General features: G+C 41.2%; 1 protein-coding gene across 2 annotated transcripts; it reads left to right on the top strand.

Moving 5' to 3' along the window:
* The first annotated feature begins 3,982 nt into the window (after positions 1–3,982).
* Positions 3,983–18,097, top strand: LOC111720248 (zinc finger protein 501-like). 2 transcript variants are annotated; one of them, XM_031963555.1, is made up of 4 exons: positions 3,983–4,187; positions 12,208–12,376; positions 13,287–13,364; positions 16,208–18,097. In XM_031963555.1, exons 1-4 carry the CDS (start codon positions 4,182–4,184, stop codon positions 17,422–17,424), a joined length of 1,470 nt encoding a protein of 489 aa, XP_031819415.1. In that variant the 5' UTR covers positions 3,983–4,181; the 3' UTR covers positions 17,425–18,097. The 2 variants fall into 2 exon arrangements, with proteins under 2 accessions (XP_031819415.1, XP_031819416.1); XM_031963556.1 differs by having other exon boundaries at positions 12,208–12,334.
* The last annotated feature ends 4,431 nt before the right edge of the window (positions 18,098–22,528 follow it).

The raw sequence follows: 22,528 nt of genomic DNA on the forward strand, positions 1-22,528 counted from the left end.
CCCTAAGTTTATTGAACACGAGAGATTCCACACTGGAGAGAAAATTTAGGAATATAAGTGATGTCATAAATTCTTCAAATAGTCATCCTTTATTTTTCACCAGATAGATAAGAAATTTTATCAGTGTTATGAGGGAGGAAAGGCATTAAAATGGAGCACTAAACACAGTAGAAAAATCATTCTGAGGAGAAGCTGCATATAGATTCAATGGCAGGCCGTCATGTTAAACATTATAGAATCCAATTGGAGAAAAACCTTATGAATGTAATCAATATGGAAAGACTTTTCCAGTGCAACTCCACTCTTGTTTAACTTCTCTGGAAAGAGATCTAATTAAAATGTAATCCATGTGGGAATTATTTACATCAGAAGATTCATAGTGTCCAAGCCTTAAGACTGTTGTTCTTAAGGGGGTGTGCTTTTTTTGAGAAGAGGGGAATCGTAAGGCAACCTAATGAAGGCTTAGAGAAGCAATTATTCCTTCTAGTTTTCATACTTGAATATACATTGGAGAAATCATGGTAGAGATAATAGTTAAGGATCTCATTAGTGAAGGATGGGGTGGGGGGTTATCTCTTGGCTGCAACACAGACTCATTATGCCTCCTAATCATAGACCTCACTGGATATCCCAAATTTCATCCTGTGCCTAAAGTTCAATAAATGTAACAATTTTTTTTCTCTGAAATATTGATTTTGTCTTTACTCCTCAATATTCCATGCCATTTGTATTTTTTAACTTCTTCAATCATTCTCCAATCGAAGGGATTCACTTTGTTTTCTGTTGTTTGCTGGGACAAAAAGTCCTTATATAACTATTTTGGTAACTGTTGGAAATCTATTTCTATAATGATTTCTTTAAGGAGCTAGGTAGCCCATTGGGGAAAGTGCTGTGTCTGTAGTCCCATATTTAATCTCTGAAACATACTGGCTATAATGATCCTGGACAAATCACTTGACCTGTAGCTGCTGAGTTTCCCCATATAATAATAGCATCTATTTCACAGGGTTGATATAAGCATCAAATGAGACAATATTTGCAAAGTGCTTTGCGAGCATTAAGTCACTATGAAAATGCTTTTAAAAATATATATTCCTTATATAAAATATATATTGCTTAGGTCATAAGTGTTCAGTGAAGTCATGGGGCTTAAACATTTAGTCACATTTCATTCAAATTGATCTCTAGAACAGTGTAAATGCAGGCATTACTTGTAAAGCACAGAACTCTGGGTTTAGGATCAAGAAGGTTTCGCTACACATCCTGATATCAGGTACTTTCTGTGCCTCAATTTATTCATCTCTAAAATGAAGAGGTGGGACTTGGTGGCTTTTATAGTCCCTTCTGATTCTGCATCCATGTTCTCATCCCAAGTATATTCATACCCCATCCCCATACACTCTTTCAATATTTGGGGAGGAGGCTAACAGAAAAAAAATCTAAAAACTGTCAGACAGTGGTAATCATTCAAACGAATTTGTCCTTGAAAACAGAAAGGGAGCATCTAGGTAGTTCAACAGAGTCCTGGACCTGGAGTCAAGATTCATCTAACTGTTTCAAATCTGGCCTTAGGCACTTCCCAGCTGTGTGATGGGGGCAAATCATTTCATCCAGTTTGTCTCAGTTTGATCATTTGTAAAATGAGCTGGAGGAAAAAAAAATTACATACTACTCCAGTATCTTTGGGATTTTTTTGTTTTTGTTTTTCTTTGCTGAGGCAATTGGGGTTAAGTCACTTGCCCATGGTCACACAGCTAGGAAGTGAAGTGTCTGAGGCCAGATTTGAACTCTGGTCCTCCTGACTTCAGGGCTGGTGCTCTATGCACTGCACTACCTAGCTGTCCCTCCAGTATTTTTGTAACAAAAACCTCAAATAGGGTCATAGAGAGTCAGACATGAATGAAATAATGGAAAAACCACCACCAAATTATGGAACACTAATCTAATTTATATTTTAATGTATTTAACATCTACTGGTCATCCTGCCATCTGGGGGAGGGGGTGGGGGGTAAGAGGTGAAAAATTGGAACAAGAGGTTTGGCAATTGTTAATGCTGTAAAGTTACCCATACCTGTATAACCTGTAAATAAAAGGCTATTAAATTAAAAGAAAAAAGAAAAAAACTTTAATAAAAAAGAAAAAAAAAAAACAAATTATGGAACACTAGAAAGTAATCTTGCAGAAAAGAGATTCCGACCAGTGTTTCACACTGTAGACCAAGATTAGCTCCTGGAATACATGGCATGGATAATAAGCATCACTTTGTAAATGAAAGGAAACTAGAAGATACAGTTCTAGAGAGTGGAAAATGGCCCAAAGTGGGATAGCTTCATATTAAAGAAAATGGCCAATTTGAGGGGAAAACATTTACAGCAGAGTGTCCTCATGAAGGCCTCATACACAAAGCATAGAAAGAAAACTTCCAGAGTTTGCTTGCTTATTATCCAGTGTCATTCATGTCCAATTCTTTGTGACCCCATTTGGGATTTTCTTGGCAAATGTACTAGAATGTTTCCCATTTCCTTCTCTTGTTCATTTTACAAATAAAGAACTGAGAGAAACAAGTTTAAATAACTTGCCCAGAGTTGCACAACTAGTATTTGTCTGAGGCCAGATTTGAACTTGAAAGGATCTCAGGCCTGGCACTCTGCTTACCATCAAGAGTAATGCAATAGACATGGTCAGAAGCATGAACAATTTTTTTAAAATTTGTTTTCAGATCAAAGAAGAAAATAAGAATTTCCACAATACAGTACAAAAAAAAAAGATGGTTGCATATGACAGCAAACATTTATAATTGTAAATAAAATTTATATTCTTAACAATATTGCTATTACTGTATACAGTGTTTTCTTGATACTGCTCATCTCAACCTTTATTTTATTTGTCTTTCATGTCTTTAGGACCACTGAGCTAATTTCTCATAGCCCAATAGTATTCCATTACAACTAAACACCACAAACTTGTTCAGCCATTTCTTGATAGATAAGGATTGCTGCAATTTCCAGTTTTTTGCAGTCACAAAGAGCCACTTTAAACATCCCATCCAAACAACTGAATGTCCTTTCATCTTGTTTTTACCTACCATTTTCTTTCTCAAACCCCTTTTTACCCTATTCCTGTGACTCTTCTCTCTCTTCCAATCCCAATATTAATCCATCTTAAAGTCCTTCCCCCACCCCGTTTCTTCACCTCAATATATTCAGGTTTCTACGTCCTTCCCGATGCATATTGTTTCCTCCTCAATTCAGAGAGCAAGGTTACGATATTACCAGCTCTCCACCCTCCCCCACCTGCTTTCTCAGTTCCAGTTCTTCCTCTTGACCAATTTTTATAATTGTTTCCTTTTATCTTTCTCTACCCCATCGTGCATGACTCGGCTCCAATCTTGCAAACTACTTACAGTTATACTGACATTTTCACTTCTATAAGTAAATAGTTTGCTTTGTGGAATCCCTTAGAATTGAGTCCGAACCTGAGCTTGGAGACGGAGGAACAGAAAGAAAGACACTGATATTTTCTAATTCATTTACAATCCCATCTCAGCGAAGTCTAGAGACTTAACCCCAACCTGAGTCGAGGGTTAGAGACCCCGACTAAGAGGAGCATGGTTTGAGACACCAGAGCTGGAGGAAGGTCCCTACTTCAGACACAGGAAAGACCTCCCCCCGCAGCAGGAGGGAGTGGGCAAGCGACCCTCTCTCCAAATCCAGGACTGGCTGGGGTTTTCCTCCTGGGGTTCTTACTTATCCCTCCCTAGCACCCGCAGTCCACCCAGTCTGCGCACCTGAGGTGGGACCTAGCTCTTCAGGTTCCCCTCTAAAAACACCTGGCCATGAGCAGCTCCTTTTCCCACAGGATTTTAGGGGAGTTTATTTTTTTTTAAATCTCTCAAATTGTATTATGGCTTAGAAACAGCTTGTAACTCAAAATCAGTCCGTCCCCGTGGCCTTTTTTTTTTTTTTTTTTTTTTATCACGGAGCACAGGCTGGGGGGAGGGGGAGGCTGGAGCACCCCAGCTCCAGACAGTGCGGTCCAGAGACTTCTGGGACATAGGAAATCAGGAGGCCATGGCGCCGTCTACATCTCTCCCTGCGTTTCCAGGGACCTCACCGGCCGCGCCTTCTCCCAAGGAGCTTCCTGGGCCAAGTGACTGGATGACCAGTTTATGAAAGGAAGGAATGGGGGTAGGCGCGCCTGGTTCTTTGGGCCCTTTCCGGGAAAGACCCCGCTTGGCGGAGGGGAAATGGGGCGGCACCAAGACCGCAGTGGAAAGTGGGGAGGGGTACTGAGGCAGAGGGCGTGGCTCGCGGAACGGGGCCAGCGGAGGAGGGCCGGGGTGAGCATTCCTGCCGCCCCCGCCAGGTTAGAGCTCGGCGCTTGGCCCCGGCTGGGGTCGGGTCTCCTTTTTAGAAGGTTTTGGGGAGCGCCCCCCCCCCCGCCGTTTTGGGGCGAGCTCATTTACTTCCCCAGATGGTCCCCAAGCGACGACTCCTTTCGGGGTCCCGAGGTCCCGGGGCTGGCCGAGCTCCGGGCCGAGCTCCGGGCGCTGCGGCGGCGCCATGGCTTCCGCCCATCCCGCGTTACTTTGTGATCCAGCGTGTGGCTCCTGCGCCTTTAGTCTGTGGGGAGATTTGTCCGGGGCAGCCGCTGGCCTTGACGGGGTCCTAAAGGGCTCAGAACAAGATGACTTTTTACACCCCCTCAGAGTCCCGGAATTCGGCCTCCCTGCCCCAGGACCCGCCTTGGACTCTGGCACCGAAGCGCCTGCTTCCCTGCCTCTTCTTTCGGCGCCCTCAGTTTCCCTGCGGAGGAAGCATCGCAGACAGGATTGTGTGTCCCCCAGTGTCTGGCTTCTCCTGGTCATTCCGGAGAGCTCCATCCAGAGCCGTCCCCAACTTTTTGGGGGACCCTTAAAAGCCTTCCCTTTTAGATCACTGTGTGGTCTATTCTACAGAGAGAGAGAGAGAGAGAGTCTGTGGAGTCTGTGGAGTCTGTGGAGTCTGTGTGTGTCCCCTCTTTCTCCCTCCCTCTGAAAATTGAAGTCTCTCCCCTTAGGGTAGGGTCATGATCATTATAACTCTTGTAGGGCCTCACTCTTGGAATTCCCTGCAGCCAGCTTCCTGTCCCTGTTCCTGTCTCCCCCAACTGGAATCCCCCCAGCTCAGTGTGCAGAAGACTAGGCCTGGCTCTCTCTCGGCCCCACCCCCACCCCCTCTCCCTGCCATCACTGGTTGCCACACTCCCAATACTACCCAAACGTCACAGGTTACCATCCCTGGATTTATCATTGATTCACATTTTCCCCATTTCAGACCTTGTCTATAAGGGCCCAGGAGTCCCGCCTTGTTCCTGGATCCTGATTAGAAACGTGGTGCTTCTGCCTTCCGACTTAGGCCCCTGAGAGATTCAAGGTTCTGCCTGCCCTGAGACCCACTCTGGACGCGGGCCCCCAAAACTCCTGCCTGGCTCTGCCTCTCTCTTCCTTATCCCCCAGGCTCTTGGGCTGCTGCCCGATCACACCCCAGGCCCTGGCTTCCTATGTCCAAGCTCCCTTTAGAGTCACCAAGTCTAAGCTCTATCAGTGCTCCAGGCAACCTCCTCATTGTTGGGGCTCCTAAGTAGACCTCAGAACACAGTCATGCTGCTTTCCCAGGATCCGTGTCTCTCCCCCTCACCCCGCCCCTTCCCTCCCCCCAAGCCTTCTGCCCCTGCAGTGTCCCTGACCTCCTTAGCCTGAGCTATCAGAATTTCTCTCTCCCAGATCTTACCTGGGCTCCTTTCCTCCTGCTTCTCTGCCCCCTCTTTTAAAGCCTCAAACCTCACCTCACCACATTGTATACATTGTTATAGGCCTGTATACATTGTTACCTCCTGAATTTAGAGAGGAAGGTTACAATGTTACCAGGTCTCCACCCCTCCCCCCTTCTCAGTTCTAGTTCTTCCTGCCCCATTTCTTCTATTTTTTCCTTTTACCTTTTCCTACCCTATCCTACACAATTCAGGCCCAACCTCGAAACTACCTACAGTTATACTGATAACATTGTCATTTATATGAGTAAGTAGTTTGCCTTAATGAATGCCTTGGAATTAGTCTTTAAGGTTTTCTTTTTTTCTGGATCTTTTATATTAAATTTTCCATTTAGTTCTGGTCATTTTGATGCAAATACATGGGAGCTTTTCAGGTTCTCAAATGTGTATTTTTTCCCTTCATTCCATATTCTATTCCAGATTTCTGGGTAAATTATTCAGGATGCAAGTCCAGGTCTTTGGTTTTTTGAAATTTAATGTAACCAAATCCTTGTCTTTTAGAGTAGAAACTGTTGCATTTTGTGAAATCCTGACTATTTCTGCAGTATTCAAGTGTGTCTTGTTACCTCGATGGATTGCAATATTTTCTCCTTAAGCTGGGAATTTTGAAACTTTGCTAGGATATTCTTGTTTTTCTCCTTTGATCTCTTTCAGTTCCTGAACATTAGATTTTTTTTTTTTCTCTTTCCACTTATCCTCTTGTTCTGGAACTTCAGGGAAATTTTCTTTTATAATTTCTTGTAATATTGTATCCAAAATATTTTTTAAATAATCACTTTTAGGTAGTCTAACAATTGTTATATTGTCTCCCCTTGTTCTCTTCCCCAGTTTTTCTACTGAGATGTTTCAGATTCTCTTGTATTTTTTCTAGTTTAATTATTTTTTGGTGTCTCATAAAGTCACTCAATTCTTCTTGTTCCATTCTGTATTTCAAGGACTTTTTTGTTTTTACTCCTTTCAAATTAACTTTCCTTTCATAATTTCTTGGATTGCTTTTCTCTCTCCCCCTCCCCCTCAATATTTACTTGATCTCTTATTTGATTTTTGAATTCCTTTTTATGTTCTTCCAGTAACTCCTTTTGGACTTGTCGTATACCTTTGTTACTCTTTGGAACAGAAATGACTTCTTTTTTAACCTTACTATCTTCTGAATATTAACCCAGATCTTTTATATCAAAGTAGCTATTGTTAGGTTCTTTTTCCTTTCCTTTCCTTACTCATCCTGAATTTGTAACTGAAAAACAATTTTTAAGTGTTAAAAATTGTCTTTATATATAATTGGGAAATACAATACTTTTTAATATTAAAAAAAAATGAGGTCAGTTTATCTTCTCTAATTTGAGATATCTTACAATTACCCTATAAGATTGCATTATTTTTCTTTCTCTTTTCCCTCTTTTTGTTAGTGGCCCCACTACTCTCACTCCCTCAGGCTCATAACCAAGATATCCTCCACGAATCCTGTTTCTTACCCCCATTTACATCATGTCAATCCTGCATCATCTCTGCCATCCATCTTCTCTCCATTGATGTTTCAACCTTCTTCCTGTAGATCCTTGTCACCTCACCCTTGGAGTACTGCAGCAGCCTGCTTGTAGATTGGTCTGATTCCAGCCTATCTGGGGCTCCAATGAGCATCCTTCATTTAGCCATCAAGGGCTAGGCTGCTTGGGGCTCTTCAGACTCAGAGGACTTTCCTGGAATAGATTAATGGGAAGCAGGAAGGCTTGGAACTGAGATCTCTGTGTATTCTCTTGGATGTGCCATTTTTTACATAGTGGAACATATCTAGACTGGGGTAGGTCTCAGTTAGGTCTGAGCCAGGCCTCCTCACAAGTCCTGGCATCTGCTGGCTGCCCTTGCATAAGAGTTCATACTTCTATCTGCTGTGATGGCCAGTGTCTTCCACATCTCTCAGAACAATTTCCTGCCAGGTCTGACTATTTAATTAATTTTTGACCCCTATCTCTTTTCCAGGTTTCTAAACACTTCACAAATAGCCACTGATCTTCTTCCTCAAGCTTACCATTGGGTCGTATTTGCCCAAAGGCAGGCTTCCCCATAGTAACCCAGGAGTCCCACTTTCAGCCTCCCCTTCTGGACCCGGGTGTCTTAACTCTGCTTCTAGCTCCTGTTTATTGTGTGGCTTCAGACACGATTTCTTATGAGGTTCCACAAGCTCTGCATTTCTGCCCCCAGAAACCTTTCTTGATTGCAGGAACTAAAGCTTTTCCCTCCCAGACTTGTTGTTTTTGACTGGATAAAAGAGGTCATTCTTGGCTTCATTCTTTTCCAGCCTTTAATCCCTCTGTGGGTGTTCCCTCCTTCAGACTGAGGGCTTAGGTCTAGGCCTCCACTGCTTCCAGGGCCATCTCCAGTCATCCTGATCTATATCTGGCCATTGGAACCAGGTGGCTCTGAAGAAGGAGGTGAGGCTGTCGACTTTGCACCTCACCACCCTTTCCTCCCCTGTCCCAATTCAATTAACTAACTTCCCAGTGTTGGCTTCCCCTGCCCAATGTCTGGGTCCTCTTAGAGAAATAAGACCATACAACAAGCCAGTAGAAATTCAGTTCTTAACTAGAGTTATAAGTATTATCTCATGTAGGGACATAAACAGTTTAGTCTTGTTAACTTAGTTATTTTTTTTTCTTTCCTCTTCACTTTTTTATGCTACTCTTGAGCCTTTTATTTGAAAATTTGGAGTCTCTGTTCTGCTTGGGCCTTTTCATCAAGAATGTTTGAAAATTCCCTTTTTCATTGAAGGTTTTCCTTTGTGAGAGATTGTTAGTTTTTATTTTTCGGCTGTAATCCATTCTTCTTTACCTTCTGGAATATCATCCTGACTGTTACTGAACAATATTTAAATTTGGTTCTGGCTGCTTCCAAATTTTTTTCTTGACCTGAGAATTCGGCAATTTAGCTATAATGTTCCTAGTGATGAAGTCTAGATTTTGGGATTCTCAGTCAGGGAACCCAAATGATGAGGTTAGCCACCCCTAACCCCCCCTAGGCAGTTGTGGGAACCCCCTTCTTGCGGCGCAGAGGTCTTTTGTCAAGGAATTTAAGAACCTAAAAAGGGAAACTGGTAAAAAAAAAAAATATGATTAGCATTGGGAAGTCAGCCTTTGCTATGCATGAATAGAAAGACAATTTCCTTGGTGGCAATGTCTGACAGAAGTGGTTTCTAGCAGAGAAGTCTCAAGAGAGACATATATATAAAGTCTTATTAGGGAAATAGATGAGAGAGATGAAGGGAGGGTAACTCTGAAAGACAATATCATTTCAGTGGGCAGAGGGTTGCTGCTATGCCACATATGGCATATTAGGTCTTCTGCAAAAACTGAGCCTCAAGTTGGCTAATTTTATAATTGAGGCCTTGGCTATAAGGTGGGGTTTGCTCTTGATGGGAGCTGGTGCAGCTTGAGCTGGAATTAGAATAGAGAATTGTAGAATTCAGAGAGTGTCTCTAGGCTGATCTTTAATTCAGTGGGAAGCTTAATCAGTAGTGAGTGTTATCCATGGAGTGGTGCCCAGTCTCTTAGGATAACCAAATGAAGCTGTTTATCCTGTTTCCCTCAGGCAAGGTTCTTTAGAAAGGCAGGGTTCAAGGAGAATCTCTCCTTCAAGGAGCTTCTCAAGTGCTACACCTCATGGCTCACCCAGAACTCAGAGAGAGAAAGAGAAAGAGTTTTGGGGTTCCCCTCTTCACTAGGAGTTTTCGTTTCGGGATCTCTTTCAGGACATGATCAGTGTATTCTTTACATGTCTATTTTATTTATATTGGCTTCCAAATTTTTAACAAATTATTTTCTTTAGCGTACCTTCTTTTTCATTTGGCAAATTCCTTTAAAGAAGTAGTTTTCTATAGTGAATTTTTGTGCTTTCCTTAAATCAAACTGGTGACTCTTTTTTTTTTAAATGTTTCCCTAGGTCGACTCACTTTTCTTTTCCTAATTTTTATTCTACTTCTTATTTGATTTTTCAAATCCTTTTGGAGCTCCTCCAGGAACTGTGATCAATTCACATTTCTTTTGGAGACTTTACATTGGAGGCATTTTGATCTTGTCTTCTTCTGAGTTTGTCTTTTGACTTTCCCTTCAACCACAATAATTTTCTATGGTCAGAGGTTTGTATTTTGTTGTGTTTGTTTTTTTGTTTTTTTGTTTGTTTTTTTCATTTCCCAGGCTATACTGTGACTTTTAAAGTTGAGCTCTTCTCCTGAGCAGATGACACTGTCCCAAGCATTTTGCTCTGGGGTCAGAAGCTTGGTTAATGATTTCCTGCTTCAAAGACAGAGGCTCAGAAACTGGCTCCTTGCCACTTGTGCCAAAGCTTCTGGAAATGGCTGTTCACCTGCCAATGGGCCTCTGTTGTTGATCTGTCCCAGGACTCCGGTCCCCTTTTACCTAAGTGAGACAGATCTTTCTTGCAGCCCTTCTAAATTATCTAAGGCTAGAAAATTGTTTCTCCCCATTCTTTTGTAGGTCCTGTCACTCCACTATTAATTGAAAGTTATTTCATAGGAAACTAGGGAGAGTTCAGGCAATTTCCTGCCTTTGACTCCACCATTTTCATTTTTCAATCTGCCCCTCCTGTCAGCCTCCTTCCTTCTGTTGGTTTGGGTCTGCCCTAAGGGCAGGACCAAGGGCTTAGTAACTCCCCTGGAATCTTACTTTCTGTGATTTCCTGTAGGCTAGTCCCCTGTCCAGTAAAAGAAGGGAAACACATCTGTTCAGTTATAATTATCCCCCCCACCCACCCATTCTTCCCCCCAAACAGCCTGCAGAGGATAAGGCCTAGCCCAAGGTGGAGCCAGAGGGAATGGCCCCTGAGAACTGCAGGATCCTACCCCAGGTGAGTGTATTCTGCCCACAGATGTGGTAACATCAGCCCAAGAGGCCATTTCCACAGATCTGGAGGATGGTCTGTGAGGCTGCCCGTCTCTCTTATCTGTGGATCCTTTACAAAAATGGGCAGGAAAATGAATGCAGTAAGAACAACACTGCCTCCTCTCTGCTATGTTTTGGACTGATTCATTGTCCCTTTGGTATCTTGAGCACTAACTCCCTTCCCCCAGTTGCTGCCCCCAAGTTTGTTTAAATTTTCCCTCAATATAGGTCATTGACAAGGATGACACTTCACTCATTAGTGTCTGTCCTGTGGGTATCATGTCTTTGCTTTGTCCAGCACCATCTCCCCTCTACACACACACTCTCACACACATACACCCCGTCTAGCCTCTCTTTATGTCCCGTGGCCAAACTCCCTCCTGTAGGCACTGACTTTCCTGGAAACCCTTGACCCTGAGTATTGTCTGGAGCAGAACCCTGGAAGCTTCCCCAGCTCTTGTCCATTCCCTGGCTGGGAGCAGAGCAGAAATGATCCTCCTGCTGTTACTCAGCTACTGTTGCCTCAGGCCACACAGATCTTTTCAAATCATTCTGAATCCCTTCTCTTTGCCATTTTTGCCATTATTATTATTATAATTCTCCCCCCACCCCCCCAAGGCAATTGGAGTGAAGTGACTTTGCCCATTTTCACATAGCTAAGAAGTATTAAGTACCTGAGGGCAAATTTGAACTCAGGTTCTCCTGACTTCAGGGCCAGTGCACTGTGCCATCTAGTAGCCTCTATTATAATAAAACCATAAATACAAAATAAGAGAAGAAAAGAAATGTCAATTACCTAGCAGAATATAACAGCAGATTTAATATAAAACAAACCTCCATAATAAATGCTACACATTGTTCAGGAGCTGTCCAGCATTTCTTTCCTTCCTTGTAGGTTTTCTTTTATTCCATTTTATTTTCTTTATCTCCTGAGAACCCTCTATGCCCCCAAAGCTGCAATTAGGTACATCTGGAATCATACATTAAGAAGTGTGTGATTCTGAAATTTGAAATCTTACATCTTACAAAAATGAATGTTGAAAACTATCTGTACTTGTATTTGGAAAAATAAAATACTTTTGGGGGGGAAGGATAATGTTTTCATCTGGATAAGACTTAGTTTCTGGCTTTTGAATACTTACTAGCTTGACACAAACACTTCATGCCATTTTCTTAACATAGCACTATCTGATTTCACCTCCAAAAATCCTCATCTCTCTCTGATAGAACCCATAACTTTCCTGATTCCACAGGAAGTGCCATTTCCTAGTAAGACATTTCTCAATTTTATTCCACTTGAAAATATAAAATGTGTTTCTCTATATTCTACTAGTCTTTGGGGGACTTTGGTTTCAGTGCTGGCTCTGAATCCTGTAAGGGCTGTCACCTTTGGGCAGATCCCTCCTCCATGCTTCAGGTCCCTTCTGTAAATTGAGGAGCATTGGATTAGGTCAGTTATGAAGCTTGCTTCAACTCTTATGTTCTCTGGGTGTTGGTGTATTAGGAGCTGGTGACCTTCAAGGATGTGACTGTGGACTTCAGCCCTGAGGAGTGGGGTCTGTTGGCCCTGGATCAGAGAGAGCTGCACAAGGAGGTCATGCTGGAGAATGCTGAGAACTTGCTCTCCTTGGGTAAAGAGCACTTCCTTTGGAATCTGGAACTGCCAACAACAGGTGTATCACCATCCCCTCCCTAGGGTGCAGAATTTCAGGCTTTTACCAGTTCTCAGAAAGGCCCAAGGGTTGCCTTCTGTCCTCAAGCTGCTGCTTAGTTTTTCTATGAGTGGTCTTTGCAATGTAGGATGGGAACCCTGCAGTTGTTTCTGCAAACCTTCTGAAAAATGATCCTTTCCCTTTTCACTGAACATGTGTAATGAAAGGAATCCCCTTCTTCTTGAGGGGAACCATGGTGTCTTTGCAGTGTTCTTTTGGTAAAAAAATAAATAAATAAAATTTTACCTCACTGCCCCTTCTATAACTCATAAATCCCCAACACAGCAAATGGGCCCTTGTTCTTAGTTCCTAAATCCCCCAAAAGCCTGGACAGATACAGGGAGAGAAAAGGAAGGGAGGAGATCTTTCCATACATTTGCTGGGATCCAGGCCTTGTGCTCAGAGCTTCCTTCATGCACATTATCACACTTCATCCCCACCAAAACCCTTTGTTTTGGATGCCATCTTCATCCCCATTTTACAGGTCTGGAAGCTGAAGCAAAAAGATGAAATTACTTGCCCAGAGTCACACAGCCAGGATGTATCTAAATCCCAATTTGAACTCGGGGCTTCCTGACTCCTGGTCCGGTGCTCCCTTCTCTGTGCTTCCAGCTGCTTCTAATGTCCAGAAAATGGAAGCTGTGGGATGTGGCCATCCTTCTGGGAAGGAGGCAGCACAAGCGGAATCTTCTGATTCCAGATTGCTTGCATGGCCTCCTTTCCCCTCTGCTGTCTTCCCCTGGCAATAAGCACCCTGAAAACCATCTTTGAATTGTTCTTGGAACACCCAGTGGGCCTCAAACCCCTTCATTCCAATGAGGAATAAGTGACAAGTGTCCAGGCTCACACCCACTATCTTCCCCCTTCCTAGGATTTCCAGTTCCCAGAGAAGATTTCTTCTTCCATGTGGAGAGAAGAGGCCTGAGAGGCCTGAGGAACTCCTGTCCTGGTGAGTGAATTGTAAGCTGGGGTGCAGGCTGCTATTCCAGAGGCTTCTTCATGTGATGGGCCTGGGGGCAGGGAAACTGGCTTGGAATCTCTTTTCAGACTTTTGTGGTAGTGAGATCCTGAGCACCTCTCTGAACCTCTGAACCTCAGTCTCTTCCTCTGTAAAATGAGGGCTGAGGGCTTTGAACTCCATGGCCTTTCAGTTCCCTTCTAATGAAGAATCAATAATCCTAGTGGAAGTCTTTGTTGGAAATTTTGGGATGTCCAATTATCTACAACCAAAGAAAGAAGGCTCAGGCTGTCTAATATGACTTTTCTTAGGCCTTCGTTAAGCCAAAAAGCATTTATTTTTACATTTTTTATATTTATCTAAAACTAAAAACAAAATAGAAAAAGACAGAAAACAACAATTTTTTAAAATGTTTTATGTTCAGCAGTACTTAAGGGAGGATTCAAAATCTGTAATAATAAATTTCTGTAAACCATAAATGAAAGATATTGTATTTAGAACTTTCCATGGCCTTTTGTTTTCCTGCAGTTTTTCTTTTGTTCTCTGCTATTCACTTTTTACTTTATTCTTTCCTCCCCTTTCATCCTCTGCCAACTCCCCCTACACAGGATACAGTTAAGCACAGATCTCTATGTAGGAAAAGCAACAATCTCTGAGGAAAGCTGTCCACAAGCTGGAATGGATCAGTTGGAAGACCCACTTCCTGCCTCCTTCCCTCGTTTCCTCCCTTCTCTCTCTCTCTCCCCTCTCTTCTTCCTTTCTTATCTGTTTACTTCTTTCTTTTCTTCCTTCCTTCCTTCCCTCTGTCCACCTAAGATGTCATATACCCTTACTTACAGATGCTCTTAAAAGCATTTTTCCTCCTCTTCACCACTGAATCATCCCTGGATAGATTTTCTTCTTTCTTTCTTTCTTTCTTTCTTTCTTTCTTTTCTGAGGCACTTGGGGTTAAGTGACTTGTCCAGGGACACACAGCACAGTAGTAAGTGTCTGAGGCCAGATGTGAATCCTGGTCCTCTTCACATCAGGGCTGGTATTCTTTCCACTGTGACACCAGCTGCTTTCTTAGTTCCTTTCTTAAGGAACAAACCTTAAATCAATCTGATTCTCATTGACCACCCATAGGTCCCTTGCTAAATCCAGTTTGGTCTTTGTTTCAGTTCTGATTGACTCAGACTGAGTGTAAATTGCAATCATTTTTGCAGAAACCCTGAGGTTCTTCCCAGAATCATTCATTCATTCCTTTTTATTTATTGAGATTTTTTTGGATTCAGTGAGAGAAAAAAGTCTTTGCCTCTATTGCTCCCTAGCCTTAATCACTGGATGGGGGCAGCCTCAGTCACAGGAGACTTGTTGGAGACCTTACCTTAAGAAGGCCCAGGTCTCCCCCTGCACCCAGAGCTATATCCAGTAATCCTGATCTATAACTGGCCACTGGACGCAGATGGCTCTGTGGTGGAAAGTGAGGCCGGTGACCTGGACAGACCTCCCTCACCTAAATCCAAGTCATTGACATGCCTTGGCATGACCTCCCTCATATCATTGTCCTCTCTTAGAGAGAAGGACTGACAAGAGTGAACCTGACTGTGCCTTCTTGATTTTCTCTGTCTCCATTCATCAGTTTGTGAATGGGAGTGGAGCCCACCACCTTACTCAGAAAGAAATCAGACCTAATTAATCAACTTTCTGCCTTTTCCTGGTTCCAGTTGGCCAAACTTTGGCCCATTCTTGGAGGATCATTGGTCTAATTTACATAACTGACAGCTTCCCTTAGGTTAGGGATATGAGAGGGAAAGACTCCTGGTTATTCCAAAACAGGACCAGGAGCCCTAGACCCTTGTTATTTTCACTATGGGATTTGTTCATAGGTGAGAGAGAGCAGGAAAGAGAAAGAAATAGAAACATAGATTTGGCCCCTCAGAGGGACCAGCATGCAAGCACTGAGGTGGGGTTAGGCCATGTGATCAGCCCAGGGTAATGTCAGCCAATCAGTAAACATAGATTAAGTACCTGTTGAGTTCATTGCATTGAGCCCTGGGTGTACAAAGAGAAACTATTAAGAAGTTTTAAATCCAGCATATAAACTTGGAGATAGTTTGAGAATAAGCAAGTTTATGAAATTTATACTTAGCTAATCCAGGCAAAGGAAAGTGTTTTTTATAGAAATACATCATCTTCAACAGATATATGTATATAAAGAGAGAGGGGAAGGGAAGTTTATGAAGGAAGGAAGCATTAAGGTGGAGAGAATCAAAATCATAGTGAATACGATAGTAGTTAACAACATATGGTGCCCACTGTGTGCCAAGAGTTTTATCTCATTTGATGCTCCCAACACCCTGGGAAATGGGTACAATTATTACCTTCACTCTAAAGGAAAACTCAGAAAAAGAAGCACATTCCCAGGGGTGCAGAGCTAGGTGGTGCCCGAGATTGTATTTGAAAGAAAGATTGAAAGTAAAATGGAGAACATCTGTCTAGTGCAATGAATTGAAATGCCTCAATTTCCAAGTTCAAGTTGTAATCTCTGCTGCAGGGATTTGGATCAGATTACTCTGCTATTCAGAGCTCATAGCCTGGTTTCTAAATTATGAGAACCTTCAATTTGCCTTTGTCTCAGCTTTGTTGTGGGGGCTCCAATGTCATTATACTGTGTGTGGAACTCTGTGTTAATTGAATCACTTTATTGGTGTGAGCTAATAGCATTTAAAAATGATTGAATCTGTCCATTTCAGTTTGAAAACGTTTTGCCTGGAGAAATTAAAAGTCAAAGATTTTATTATCAGCCAGCAATAGAGGGTATATTTATACACATGTATGTTTGTTTCTTTCAGATGCAGAGACGTGGTTTGATATGAAGGAGGTGAGTGCAAATCTGAAAATGATCTCATGGAAAGACCTTTTTCAAAATAGTGACTACAGGGCTGTTCTTGCTAAGCACAAAAGAAACCACACTCTAGAGGAACACTGTGAATGGAGTACACACAAAAAAACTTTAAGAAAGAGTTCCAGTACTGCTAAAGATAAGAATATACATCTTGAAGAGAAGACATCTGAGTGTCCTGAATGTGATAAATCTTTTATTGCACTCTCTTCCTTTGCCAAGCACCAGAGAATCCATGCTGGAGAGAAACCTTATGAATGTAAGAAACATGGAAAGACTTTGAGAGAGAGATCTACTCCTGCTAAACAAGAGAGAATTCACACAGAAAACCAATCTTACAAATGTAATCAATGTGGAAAGGATTTCCAGTGTTATTCCAAATTGGCTCAACATCAGAGAATCCACACTGGAGAGAAATCTTATGAATGTAATGAATGTGGAAAGTCTTTTACACGGAGTTACAGACTTCATGAAAATCAGAGAATCCACACTGGAGTGAAGCCTTATAAATGTAATCAATGTGGAAAGACTTTCACAAAGCGTTCCTGTCTTTCTATGCATCAGAGAATCCACACTGGAGAGAAGCCTTATAAATGTAATCAATGTGGAAAGGCTTTCACAATGAGCTCCTGTCTTGATGCACATAAGAGAATGCACACTGGAGAGAAGCCTTATGAATGTAACGAATGTGAAAAGACTTTCACAAATCGCTCCAGTCTTGCTAAACATCAGAGAATCCACAGTGGAGAGAAGCCTTATGAATGTAATGAGTGTGGAAAGACTTTCAAACAATGTTCCAGTCTTGCTGTCCATTGGAGAATCCACACTGGAGAAAAGCCTTATGAATGCAATGAATGTGGAAAGACTTTCATACGGATTTATAGACTTCATGAACATCAGAGAATCCACACTGGAGAGAAACCTTACAAATGTTATGAATGTGGAAAGGCTTTCACAAAGCGCTCCCATCTTGATGCACATAAGAAAATCCATACTGGAGAGAAACCTTTTAAATGTACCAAATGTGGAAAGGCTTTCAGAAAGCGCAGCCATCAGAGAATCCACAGTGCAGAGGAGGCTTATGGATGTAAACAATGTGGAAAGACTTTCAAATACAAAAACAGTCTTGAAAACCATCATAAAATCCACACTGGGGAGAAGTCTTAAGTCGTAGGACTTCTACTATATTCAGTAGTGACTGTGGAAAGGCTTTCACACAGCACCACAGTCTTTATAAACATGAGAAAACCTATACTGAATGTAGAAACCTTCAAGCAAAACTCAAATCTTGCTTAACAACAGAGAGTGTACATTAGAGAAAAACTTTGAATGTCTGGATCATTATGAAGTTTTTAATGTGTATTAGTCCCTGACTAGACTTGGGAGATCCCATACTAGATATAAAATCTCATTCATATAATCCATGTGGAAAAACATTCAGGCTCACTTCATCCCTGAATTGCCTCTAGCAAATTCCTAGAAGATTGAAATCATGGATAAAGACATATAGATGGAGGACAGAGCTTGTTAGTCATCAGGGATTTTCTGCTTGGGAAGAAATCTCTTATAGACTTGGCATGCGAAGGTCTTTAGCCCAGGTTCATCTCTGAATTTATAGCCGAGGATACAGAGTGGAGAAAAGACTTACAAATGTGCTGAAGGGAGACCTATTTACCTGGAAGTTAAAGGTCACCAGACATCACCATATACACACTGGAAAGAAATATTATAAGAACTACATTTGTAGAAAGACTTTCACCTGGATCTCATACTTTGTATAGAAATCTTGCTTCAGATAAAATTTATTAATATAATAAATGAGGGAAGGCCTCTTCCTACAGCACAGATCTCATTAGACATTACAATTTTATATTGTGTATAAAGGTCTGAAAATTGATTGAGTTTGTCTCTGAAATCCCAAAATTCCTTATTACTCCTGTATAATATTTCATAGTATTCCTATGGTATAACTTCAGCCATTCTGCATTTGATTACTACTCATTTTGTTTCATGATATTAGGTGGCAGAAAAAGTCTTAATCTAAATATTTTTTATTCTGTTGGATATTTATTTTTATAATGACATTTTTATACTGGTGGACACAACAGATGAAAGAGGGCTTTTTCTAAATGTGCAAAACCAATGTTCTCTGATAATTATTATGTAACTTTGGGCAAGTCATTTAACCTATTCCTGCCCGAGTTTCTGCATCTGCACTTATTTTTTCATTTCAAAATGCAATAAAAATTTTCTTTAATAAAGGACCATGTAAACAGACCAAAAACAGAGATTAAGCAACCTAAGTGAGTGGGTTAAAGAATAAATATAAATATAAGATCATGAAAATGTGACAAGATAGAAAAACCTTTGGAATAGAGCAAAAGCCATAGTGGATATTTTATATCTCTAAATGCTTACATCAACAGAATAGAGAAAAAGAAGAAAACCAATGAGTTGGTTATGTAAAAGAGTAGGAAAAAAAGAATGAATAAAACCTCTAATTAAATATTGAATTGGAAATCCTACAAATTAAAGATAAGATTAACAAAATTGAGTAAAAAATGTATTAGTAAAATCACTGTTTTTATAAAAATACAATAAAAGAGACAAATCAATCATAGTTAATAAGAGAAGAAAACCAAATCACTAGTTAAAAATATGAAAGGTGAATATGCCACTAATGAAGATTAAATTAAAGCAATTAATTGAAATTATTCTTTTCAACATTTACCAAAAATGTAAATTGCCTAAAATAGCAGAAAAGAAAAATAATGTATTTAAGAAACTTGATTCAGAAAAAAAAATAGAAATTGAACACAGCATAAATAAACTTAAGAAAAAAGCACTATACAAAGATATTATCAAACCTTTAAAAATCAAGATAAAACTATTAACAATTGATTCTATCAGTAATAAAGTTTTTACATCATCATTCTAATAATAGATGCAAATTTATTTTGATAAAATACAGCATTCTTTTATATTTACATGTATTTGGATGTGAAGGTATAAATGGATTTTCCTCAAATTGTTAAAAAACAGTTATCTAAAACCATCAGTAAGGATTTTCATGGGGATGACTTAGCAGCTTTTCCAGTAAGATCAGGAGTGAAATAAGGGTGCCCACATAACCACCATTATTCAGTATTATATTGGAAACCACCTTGATAGGTGAGTGAGGTGAGAGCAGGTACAGGAGCTTTGTTATCACAGGTCAGAGGGGAAGGATTCATTTTCAGACACTTGTTAGCAATGGAATTGGGCAATTCACTGGAACCATTGAGCCTGTTTGCCCATCTAGAAAATGAGTGGGGCTGGAGTGTATGTTTTCTTACAGAAAACACATCCAACCACCTTCCAGCATATCTAGCTCCTACCTCCCAGCCCACCTCTGAGCTTTTGCTAGTTGTCTTTGTCTTTGCTAATGGAGGGATCATCTGACCTTCAGCGCCACAAGCCTTCCTCCCCAGCCCTCCCTCCCCAATCCCCTCATCCACACTCCCCTCCCCACCATCACTGTTTTTTACATCCTAAATGCTTCCCAAATGGCAGATTTATCATTGATTCACATTTTCCCAATTTCAGACTGTGTGGAAAAGGTGAAGAACTTACAGATCAAACACATAAATTAATTGAAGCCTTCAAGGCCTCAGTTTTGGTTTCTTCAGAAGCAAGTGATTTTAGATAAGGCCTGAACTACATTCCATTGTGCATTCTACTGACCACATAGGGGAATAGAGATTTATGTGACCAATCACACCATATAGAGGGGTGGGATTTTGGGAGTTCTTTGTCTGAAATCTATAAAAACTGTTAGCATTTTCAAAGGAGTGGTTTTCTCCTTCTGGGGCTCACAGACCAGGGTGGGGTCCGCATCTCCAGTTTCTAATAAATAAATTCTGCTTTTTATAAGTGATCAATTTGAGTAAGTATCTTGGTCCCAAACAAGATCTTGGCCACAAGAACCCAGGAATCCCCCTTTGTTCCTGGATCCCAGTTACAAACGTGGTGCTTCTGCCTTCTGACTTAGGCCCCTCATAGATTCAAGAATTCTGCCTGCCCTGAGGACCCACTCTGGACTTGGGCACTAAAAACTCCTATCTGGCTCTGCCTCTCTCCCCTCTATTCCCCAGGCTCTTGGGCTGATGCTCTACCAGACCCCAGGCCCTGGCTCCCTTTATCTTGGCTCCCTTTAGACTCAGGCAGGGGTCCTCAAACTACAGCCCATGGGCCAGATGCAGCAGCTGAGGACGATTATCCCCTCACCCAGGGCTATGAAGTTTCTTTGCTTAAAGGTCCACAAAACAAAGTTTTTGTTTTTATTATAGTCTGGCCCTCCAACAGTGTGAGGGGCAATGAACTGGCCCCCTATTTTAAAAGTTTGAAGACCCCTGCATGAATAAAGTCACTAAAGTCTAAACTCTATCAGGATCCCAAGCAACCACCCCAGCTGCTCAGGGCACAGTCAAGCTCCTTTCCCAGGATCCGTGTCCCCCCAAAGCCTTCTGCCCCTCCAGTGTCCCTGATCTCCTTACCCCGAGCTGTGTCAGAATTTCTTTCTCCCACATCTTACCCAGATCTCTCCCAGTTCTCCTTTCCCAGGCCTTCTGCTTCCCTGCCTCCTCTTTTAAAGTCCTCAAACCTCTTCTCACTTTCCCCCTTACCCGCAGGGGGCCAGATCCCAGGCTTCCCCTGCTTCTTTACTCCAGGATCCTCTGGAGGCATCCAGAGCCATCCTTCCATCCCCAACTTTTATTACATATTCACAAGGCTTCTACATCCTTCCAGATGGATACATTGTTTCCTCATGAATTCAGAGAGGAAGGTTACAATGTTACCAGCTCTCCACACCAGCCCCACCCTTCTCAGTTCTAGTTCTTCCTCTTCTACATTTTTTATAATTGTTTCTTCTTGGCCTTTCCTACCCCATTCTACACAATTCAGCCCCAACCTTTGAAACTACCTACAGTTATACTACTATTTTCATTTATAAATAGTTTGCCTTAATGCGTGCCTTGGAATTAGTGCTTAATGTTTTCCATTTTTTGGATCTTTTATATTAAATTTTCCATTGAGTCCTGCTCTTTGTTACAAATACATGAAAATTTTTCAGTTTGTCAAATGTCTATTTCCCCCCTCATTCCATATTCTATTCCAGGTTTCTGGGTAAATTATTGAGGATGCAAGTCCAATTCTATTGTTCTTTGAAATTTAATGTAACCAAACCCTTGGGCTTTTAGGGTTGAAGCTGCTGGGTTTTGTGAAATCCTGACTATTTCAGCAGTCCTGAAGTCTGTCTTATTTCCTTGTTGGATTGCAATATTTTCTCCTTGACCTGGGAATTTTGAAATTTTGTTAGGATATTCTTGAAAGGCTTTCTCCTGTGATCTCTTCAGTTGGTAAACAGTAGATTTTTTTCTGTTTCCACTTTTATCCTCTTGTTCTAGAACTTCAAGTCAATTTTCTTCTATAATTTCTTATAATATTGTACCCAGAATTTTTTTAAATAATAATTTTAAGGTAGTCTAGCAATTGTTATATTGTCTCTCCTCTATTTGTTTTCAAGTTTTTCTAATGAGCTGTTTCAGATTCTCTTTTATATTTTCTGGTTTCATTATTTTTTAGTGTCTCACAATGTCACTGGATTTCTCTTTTTCAATTCTATTTTTCCAGGACTTTTTTTGTTACCTCTTCCAATTGATTAACTTTCTTTTCATAATTCCTTGGATTGCTTTCATTCCCTCTTACCCTCCCTAATATTTCCTTGATCTCTTTTGAATTCCTTGTTGGGCTTGTTGTATACCTTTGAAGTTATCCTTTGGGGTAGGAATGACTTGTTTTTCAACCTCACTATTTTCTGGATATTGACCATGATCTTCTGTTATACCAAAGTAGCTATTATGAGGTTCTTTTTCCTTTCCTTACTCATCCTGAATTTTGATTTGGTTTTGTTCTATTTTTAGAAGCTTATAACAGTGATCATTATTACAATCAGGTTTAATTTCTGACTCTGGGTAATACTGCCTTAACCCTCTGCTCCTCCTTGCTGTTATGTTTTGAATTTTGTCCAGGGGCTTAATCTCAGGAACAGTTCTCATCTAAGTCACATGTAGGGTTCCTCAACTGCTGTTCTGGAAATATTTTTGCTCCCTAAAATACTTCACTTTCTAGCAAGTGGAGATGGGCTTACCTGCTATGTCCAAAGTGACGTTGGGTTCAGTAGTGGAGATGGAGTAAGGGGGCCCTGGCCAAACTCCTGGTCCTGTCAGTC

Source organism: Sarcophilus harrisii, chromosome 3, assembly GCF_902635505.1.
Source record: "Sarcophilus harrisii chromosome 3, mSarHar1.11, whole genome shotgun sequence".
Lineage (NCBI taxonomy): Eukaryota > Metazoa > Chordata > Mammalia > Dasyuromorphia > Dasyuridae > Sarcophilus > Sarcophilus harrisii.